Below are 8,146 nucleotides of genomic sequence, written 5' to 3' on the forward strand. Positions count from 1 at the left end.
GATTCATTTCGAGGCCGAAATCGGCCTATTGCCAAAATATGCCTACGCGCAATCCCCGGAAGTTCAAGGTGAGTATCTTAGGTTGTCCCGTGGAAGATACGGATTAGGTCAGGAACGCAGTAAGACCTTCGGAGAACCGAAAGCAGCAGCCGCGCGGCCGATTTCCAGTACTATGGGAAATCTTGGAATTTTCCGGAATAATATCTCTTATCAAACTCGTTGAATCGTAGTGTGGTATCCTAGGTTGCAGCGCGTAAGATACGGAATAGGCCCGGAAGAGGTCACTTTTTTGTCGTCAGTTTACGGCAGCGACGAAGCACGAGACCAGGCGGTCGCATCCCTCCAGGCGCTGCTACAGGATAAGCTTATTGGTAGTACGAAGAGAATCTTGAGGTTCCGAGGGCAAGATACGAATTAGGTCCAATTTATTGATAGTAACTTATCGATAATAGAATCATTGACAGAAAGTTTATTTACGCGTTGAAAATTATTCGGCGAAAAAATATTTTTTCTTTTTTTTGTGAGAAAGACTTTTGCTCGTGAAATTTACGATTTTTTTATCAAAATTTAGTTTTTGTTTGTCGTTAAATTTCAGGTAAGCCCTCGACTGACTGTGAGTATATTGTTGTTGAGGGAAGCGAAGCGACGTTGACGAGTGCCAAAACGAACGGTAGTAGAGGTCGCGGGTTCGATCCCTGGTGAGGTTGTTTTAGGGAAAATAAATCCGGAAAAAGCCTGCGAGGAGTTAAAGCGATTTTTGGAATCGAGGAAAGGTATGTGCGTACATGTTCATATAAAATTGCCGAGATGCAACTTGAATGACGAAGAGTAATCAGGGAGGTCTCCGGCTCGATTCCGGGCAGGAGCATTTTTGTAGGATTATTGGAATTTTGGAAGTGTTGGTGACGCACGGAAAGGCCCGGCTGAGCTCGCTGGAGTCTCCGGGGAATAACATCACGGATGGACTTTGCGATTGGCTCTCGCGGGAAGTAGAGAAGAGCTCTGGCAAGATGTTTAGTGCGGTGAAAGAAGTAGGAGGGGAGGTTCGATCCGGGGACCTTCGGCTGGCTTTTCAGATTGATCTGTCATATAATTATTTGACCGCAGTTGGAGTTGGTAAGCTCGTGAAGGCTTGCCCTGGATTGGGACATTTAGATGTAGGGGGAATCTTGAGGTCCTCGAGGAAAGATACGGAATAGGTCCGGATGAATATGGTGGAGAATAAAGAAGCGTTTTGGGGGAATCGAGCAGTCTACATTTCCCCGCAGAGATTGGATAGAAAAACAGCAGGTGCTCGGGCTGAACCGGGAACCTTTGGGAGGGGCTATTATCTTGTTTAGTTGATGCGGCGGAAAGGGAGGATGCCGGTCCAACAGGTGGTAGACGTGGATAGAAGGCGTTTAGAATTCCGCATAAGGATATTCTCATACCTTTGGTCGTCGTCGCTTGCCGGACCCTTTTTACTTACGGAAGATCATCGTCCTTCAACACAAGCATAGGAGCATAGGATTCAAACCCCCTCAATCTTGCTCAATATATCGTACTGCTACCAGACGACGATGAGCAAATACATGAGGATGATGAAGAAATTGGAACTTAGAAAAATCATCAACTTTTGACCAAAAAATTATAAGAAAAGGAAAAGCATTTTCTGCTGAGTTGTGGTAGCTGCTGGAGGAGGAATCTTTGCGCACTGTGAAAATTTTCGGTCCGGTTTCTAGCGGAAACTCTGGAGATTTTTTCGGTCAGATGTTGCGTCATTGCTGCGTTCGTTCCGTCAAATCACCACCTCGGGAGACAGTGAGTTTTTCAACATCTTGCACGCACGCGCAAGATTTTTGGTAGATTCTCCAGAAAACGTATCCCAGGAGCTGTTGAAGCTGCAGAATTCGCGGTCGAAGTAGCCGCGGGGGAGGGGGAATTTTGTGGCGCGTGAAATTTTGGCGAATCCTGCTGTTTTCATCGGGAAATTTTCGGCATTGCATGGCGAAAATGAAAATTTCTGAAGAAAGATTTGCTTCGCTCCGCCTTTTTTCAGATTGTATAGTAATGATGATGCCGCGAGCAAACTGGGGGAGAGGCTTCTGGCGGCTTTCAGAAAAGCTGGTGAAACTGGCGGCGATGCGAGTGGTATATTCGGGCGGGCGGGAATCGACCCGGGGACCTGTCGGTTGTTGGCAGGCCCGTATACGGCGCCACCAGATTCGAGTGGTAATTCTTCGGAGTCGACGAGAGCACCCTTGGGCCGTCCTAGATTCTCCCCGAGTGACGTTGCTGCTCTCGCCCAATCACAACTGTAATAAGACCCCCGGTTCGATTCCAGCGGATGTCGTTTTTCTCCCAGGTCTCGGTCGAGACAGGTTCGTAGTGATGCTGGTTTTCCCTCTGGCACGGGGGTGCTACCGAGGAGGAGCTCGTTAACGCACACGCCGACCGAATCAAGTCGGATGATTGCCGAAGTGCAGACTTTGATCGCGAGGCTGGAGGCGAACGATAATAGGAGAACGGAACAGAGAAAAGATAACGCCGCGTTGATGGTGATCAAAGTGGCCTTGCCGGGGATCGAACCTGCGTCCTTCAGCGCGCGCTGGTCATTCAACTGACAGCTCTACAGGAGTCAATGAATCGGACCTCGTATAGGCGTGGAGGAGATACATGTATAATCGATCAACTGGGCGCGCGCTATTTGCATTGAAGGTGTTGGTGGGAGCGAGCAGACGGTGGCGGATTTGCTGGATACGTTGAAGAAGTTTCTTGAGACGCATAAGGCGGAGTCCGCTGCTACTTCGGGTGAAGGTAATAATTTTGTGGCGCGCGGGAAAAGTTTTACGATGATAAATTTCAGAGCCTGCTGGACAGCCACAGACGGCGGAGGCGTATGGGAGTGATGCTAAGGAGGAGCAGCGCATGACGATGGAGGAGATGGAGGCGAATTTGTTCAACTCGTTAAGGAAGGATGATCAGATGGTACAGGTCGTGGGTTCGAATCTAGGAGAAGACATTTTTTAATTTTAGAGCGCTCAACAGAACTCCACGGGGAATTCTACTTCCGTCGCGAATCGGATCATCAATGTGAGGACAGGGGCGGAAATTTCGTTGTTTCCCGGGAAATAATTTTGTGGCGCGCGGTAAAATTAGGCGATCTCAGCATAGTACGAGGCGTTACGTGTGTATGTCGTCGTTGTTTTCCTGAAAAATATTTCAAGTTTTGAAATTTTATCAAAAATATTCTGTTGGAATGAAAACAGCGAACACGGAATTTCGCCCCCCGGGCAAGCTTGCAAATTATTCCCGTTTTTGTCACGCGCCACGAAATAGGTACCCCTTCGTGTGATTCCGCGGTCGGAGGTAACAAAGTACGATCAAAAACCTAGAATTCCGGAGGAGAGTAATATTGATAAATCTTGCAATCTTGCATTTCCTGAACGGCGTCAGATCCTGGGCGGCCCAGTGAGCTTGTATGTGGCTTGGATCTGCAGGTGTGTGGGTTTTGAGGAGGTCGTGGGTTCGAATCCCGGAGGGTGCATTTTTTTTCAGTCGACTTCCCGAGGGTACTTGGTTTTGTATATTAGCCCTTTTCCGGGCCAGCAGCATCTTCAGCAAGGAGATACAATTTTGGCAATTAATGGTGTCGGTTTGGTTCCAAGGACCAACTCGGATGCTAAGGTGAATCTTGCAATCTTGCATTTCCTCAACGCTGAGATGTTGTTGTTGGTCTTAGCATATTCGCAATGCATTCGGGAGGAATCTTTATAATGGAGTTTTGTGTACGATTCTTCGTACTGCGGAAGGAAAGGAGCAAATGAAGACGTTTCGTTCGATTAATGTGAATAGGAGGCTGTACATAGAGGGGTTACTACAGGGTGAGGAAACGGAGGAGGCCTTTGGATTCACATTGTTGAAGGGTCTTCCTCAGTGACTGGTGTTACATGGAAAGAACTGGTGAATTCGGGCGTTGCGAGCGATCCTGATGTAGTTGTGGGAGAAATGGCGGCCAGAAGGGGATGTCGGGGCGGACTGCTTCGGGTGTCTTTGGAAAATGCGGCTCCGATGGTGGTGGAGGTCTCGGGTTCTATCCCAGCATGTGCCTATTAGGTGAGTATTCATGGAGATCGGGAGAGTGTCGAAGGAGTGACGGAGGAAGTGACGGAGCTTATCACGGTGCTGGCGAAACGTGTTCGGGATGAGAAGACCAGCAAGGAAGCGGCTACGCAAGCGGTGAGGAATCTCGACGCGTTTTCGAGATGCGCAGATCGGATCGGGCGTTGATGATGCTTGTTGTAGGCGGCCGAGTTCAAGGCAGCAGTTTTGGCGAGAGCGAATGCGGGAATTCATAGTGTGGGTGTAGCTAAGCAGGGTAGTGTTCAGAGATGCTAATGCTGAGGTATCCGGTTCGATTCCATCATGTCGTATTTTAGAGCCGACCGCCACTGAATACGAGAGCTCCCCAGCTTCTCCCGAGGACTTGAGGGGGGATGAGGCCGTCAGTTCGAATGAGATGAACTCGGAGAAAGTTGGTATGGAAAGGGACAGAAAGCAGACCAATCGTCTAGGGAGGAATGACGATGCGGCGGACGATTTTGAAGGGTCTGCAGAGTTCATTTCAGCTAAAGAGTCTGAAGCTGGATCGATGTGACCATCTTGCTCCTCTTGGATATCCTCAACGCGAGGACTGTATATTTTTCGTAGAAGTACAGTACCTTTTCCGTGTTCCATATGATATTGCACGCGTGCGCAAAGGTGACGCTACGATCCTCTATATATCAAGGCGTCGTCCAAGCTTCGTCCAAGGCGTTGGTGTTGAGCTCAATACTTAAATCTGTGGCGCGTGGAAGATTGGACCAATCTATTGCATATCTTTCTTAATGGTGGGAGTATCCTGGTCGAAGGTAGTTCTTGACAGAATCTTTCGCACGAGGCCCCTGCCTGCCGAGCCGGATGCGCTCGTCAGAGACCCTGACGTAGCCGAAGGTAGCGCTCAGATCCCGAGGGTTTCAGCTTGTTGGGCCACTTCGGAAATTATTAGTAGTAGCCTTGTGAATCGAAAATTACTAATGTTCTGTCAATATGGTTTGAACCTTCTTCGTTGTTTTGGAAATTCGGCACGTCATGGATTGCAATAATTGTTGATTGCTGTTTCCTGACAGATTCCACGCACCTCCATCGCGTCCTGCGTCTTCGAGACCTAGTAGGATTCGGAGTGGGCGCAACGATCGGCGCAGGTACGTGGGATGAAAAATTCAGAGAAATTTTGCACATTTTCTCACTACTGCGTACCAAGTGAATATACGCTTCCCATTGGGAGGAATATCAACCATCGATTCCAACGATTATTGATCTGAACCTAGCGAGCCGCTAGGTGTCTCATTTGTAGTTTGGATTCGGGGTATCATATCCCGGATATGTCATCTTTCTCGTCCGCTGGAGCTGTCAGTACAATTCACACAAGTTAACAGTCCATTTCTGTTCTTCATTAGCTGAATTCCCGCGAATATATCGTTTCCACAAGATCTGCCGATGGTCACCAGCAGGCTCTGCTGTTATGGAGGATGAAGACTGTTCTGGACGTTCGGAATCGGTTATTGAAGTCGTCTTAGACCACTGGTCTATATATGAAGTTCATATATAGACAAGTTTTGAACGAGGATATTCATGGTAGTTCATGAATGAGGATAGCTCATATTATGAACGATGTTGTGGTCGCGGATAACAACCATTGAAGGAGCTACTTTTAAAAGGTTCTGCTACCCAACAAGTCACCTGTTATCGGTACAGCATAATCGAGTCGAGCACGGCTGTAATTGTGATGGGGCGTGATAATATCACGGTGATGTTTTGACCTTGATTCTTTCCATACGTCTGCTACAAGGAAAATTCTGGAATGGATTATGCAAGAGTATATGGGAGAGTGTAGCTTCATGCAGGATTGTCTTGGAATGAGTAGCTTTAAATGGTGAGGTTGCTCGATCATCGATGATGGCGTTGGTACAACAGATCCGCTGAAACCTGTCGCACACTGGGAGAGACTCTTAGCGGGAGCGTCCATTAACTCCAATGCCAGTGATGGGACGAGGCCGCCTCCACATGCACTAGTGTGTGGATGGCAACCAGTTATCCCAGCTGCAAGATTGATGGAGTTCCAAGATATGGATAGAACTCGAGTCAGATGGCTCAAGCTGGAAAGCTTTGTGGCTTTCCAGTCTCTCAGTTTGATGCCTACAACAAGCGAAAGGGTGTTCGGGCGTCATTGTAATGGTCTGCTGCGAGATGGGGAGGTGCTTGCGCGGTTCGACTGCTCTTGGCCGGGGACTGCCCAAGACTCTCACGATCTGAGTCAAGTTTAATAGAAGGTTCATGATTGCCTCAGACAAGTGCATCACGATACACAATTCACCATACATCCTTCGGAGTGAACCAAATGGTCGTCCGCGACGCCGAGGTATCCCTTATTGATGGCTCCACTGTGTACATGTTTCGAATCTAACCGTTTCATTGAGTAGCCTCCCATATCGGACTTGACATTTCTCGTCGCTGGGGCGAGGAAGAATACACCCTTGGCAAGTTCAGTCGGAATACTTGCACTTCTGAGGGCAGAAGAGCTCCTGTAGGCATTTTTCGTCCGTGTGCACAACTTTCGGGGAGTCAATTTCTGATGTAAAACTTCATTTCATTTTCAAGGATACATCGTATGAGACGTAGTTTCTCGTCAGTCTTAGCCGTGGTTAATCGATGAAAAATATCGTCAAATTAGTATCCATTGTAGGTATTACTCATATGATTTCCCCATCAGTTTTTCCTCAGGTATGTTCGTATCCATCGGAGTGGGTGCTAGAGAAGCCGGCTCCTTTCTTTGGATTAGCTTCATCCTCGCAGCTCTAGCATGCGGGTGCATCGATTCACAAACTACAATTCATGAATCGCTCCGCTCAGAATATCTGGTCTCTGCTACTGCGAGATGAGCTCCCTTGTTCCGGTGGCTGGATCGGCCTATAGCTACGTCTACACCATCCTTGGCGAATTACCGGCTGCTATTGTTGGTTTCGTGCGCATGCGTGCATACCACTCCTTTGGTACATCATAGCAGGTTCTCTGTATTGACAACTCCATATCGGCCGCTGCTATCGCTAGGGCCTTCGCTGCGTATGTCAACGTTTTATTGGGCGAAAAACTCCCAAAGATCCTGTAAGGTGGTGCCTTCCGGTCAACTTCCGAATCTTATTGGCAGCGACCTATCGTTCGTGATGATTCTATCGCAGCAATTTCATGCAACTTTGGCTAATCTATTCGCTGAATCCTATAATGAAATTCTTTACAAAAACTGTTTTCATAGGTTCTCTGAGGTATGAACGCTCTCTCCTGAATCGAAGAAATTTCACGATAAACTTTCCGGATTTTTCCCGGAAAAACGCCCTAACGAAAACCATAAAAAATCCATCCAATCCAACTTGAGTCTTTCAGTGCCTCTCATATTTTAGGGCGAGCGAGATTGTTTTAGGTATGACTTCGATCTCGGGTCGTCTGAGAATCTTTGGTCGATCTCCCTCCTCTCCTTCGTCCTCTGCATCCTATTGGGGTTGCTGCTTTACCGTGGGATTAGACAAACTAGCACGTACGTCTGAGGAAAAATGTGGGATTTCCCAAATTCTGTGGTTTTGCAGTTTCAACAACTGGAGTACGATTCTCAATATGACTGTTATTCTCATTTTCATCGTTGGAGGTGAGGTTTGTAAAAAGCGCGCGCCAAGATGATCGATTAAGTTATCAGGTTTTATATTTTTCCGGGGTGATATTTGGAACCCTACTACTCCTGAAGGAATCGTCCGCGGCTCTGGACGGGTCTTTTTCGCGTATCTCGGATTTGATGTTATCAACTGCCTCGCGGAGGAAACCACTGAGGTGTGAATATTTTGGGGGGGGGGGGAATTTTGGAATTTTTGGGTGGAAAATTTTGTTCGTAATGGGAAACTTACAGACGCGGAGGTTGGGTGAGGTATACTTGGTGCACGCAAGTTAAGAACCACTCCGCGAACAACACGGTTGCGATTGAGATATACAATGGCATCAGCTTTGAGCCGCTACACGCGGCTACTACAATAGATGTCACATTCTGGCGCGGTCAGTAGGTGTCAGTCAGATATGATGAGAT

General features: G+C 47.8%; 2 protein-coding genes across 2 annotated transcripts; both read left to right on the forward strand.

The window, feature by feature from the left end:
* Positions 1-38: 38 nt before the first annotated feature.
* Pmar_PMAR026688 (hypothetical protein) lies at positions 39-4,636 on the forward strand (the record flags this gene model as incomplete). Its single annotated transcript, XM_002766201.1, has 14 exons — positions 39-68; positions 113-119; positions 300-371; positions 596-670; positions 714-828; positions 878-1,031; positions 1,077-1,157; positions 1,341-1,376; positions 2,182-2,296; positions 2,698-2,796; positions 2,846-2,967; positions 4,096-4,218; positions 4,285-4,357; positions 4,419-4,636. The coding sequence occupies 14 exons, from the start codon at positions 39-41 to the stop codon at positions 4,634-4,636; spliced, it is 1,320 nt and encodes a 439-aa protein (XP_002766247.1).
* A 1,710-nt stretch (positions 4,637-6,346) lies between these two features.
* Pmar_PMAR026689 (cationic amino acid transporter, putative) lies at positions 6,347-7,613 on the forward strand. The gene is made up of 3 exons (XM_002766202.1): positions 6,347-6,886; positions 6,931-7,182; positions 7,496-7,613. The coding sequence occupies exons 1-2, from the start codon at positions 6,804-6,806 to the stop codon at positions 7,079-7,081; spliced, it is 234 nt and encodes a 77-aa protein (XP_002766248.1). The 5' UTR covers positions 6,347-6,803; the 3' UTR covers positions 7,082-7,182; positions 7,496-7,613.
* The last annotated feature ends 533 nt before the right edge of the window (positions 7,614-8,146 follow it).

The sequence above is a fragment of the Perkinsus marinus genome, assembly GCF_000006405.1.
Source record: "Perkinsus marinus ATCC 50983 genomic scaffold scf_1104296973372, whole genome shotgun sequence".
Classification (NCBI taxonomy): Eukaryota; Perkinsozoa; order Perkinsida; family Perkinsidae; genus Perkinsus; species Perkinsus marinus.

What these genes read in the sequence shown, in the direction of transcription:
- Pmar_PMAR026689 (XM_002766202.1), top strand. Translation starts at nt 6,804, where the DNA reads ATGTTCGTATCCATCGGAGTGGGTGCTAGAGAAGCCGGCTCCTTTCTT. An exon ending in CTCGCAGCTCTAGCATGCGG is followed by an intron (nt 6,887 to 6,930) that starts GTGCATCGATTC and finishes CGCTCCGCTCAG; the next exon opens with AATATCTGGTCTCTGCTACT.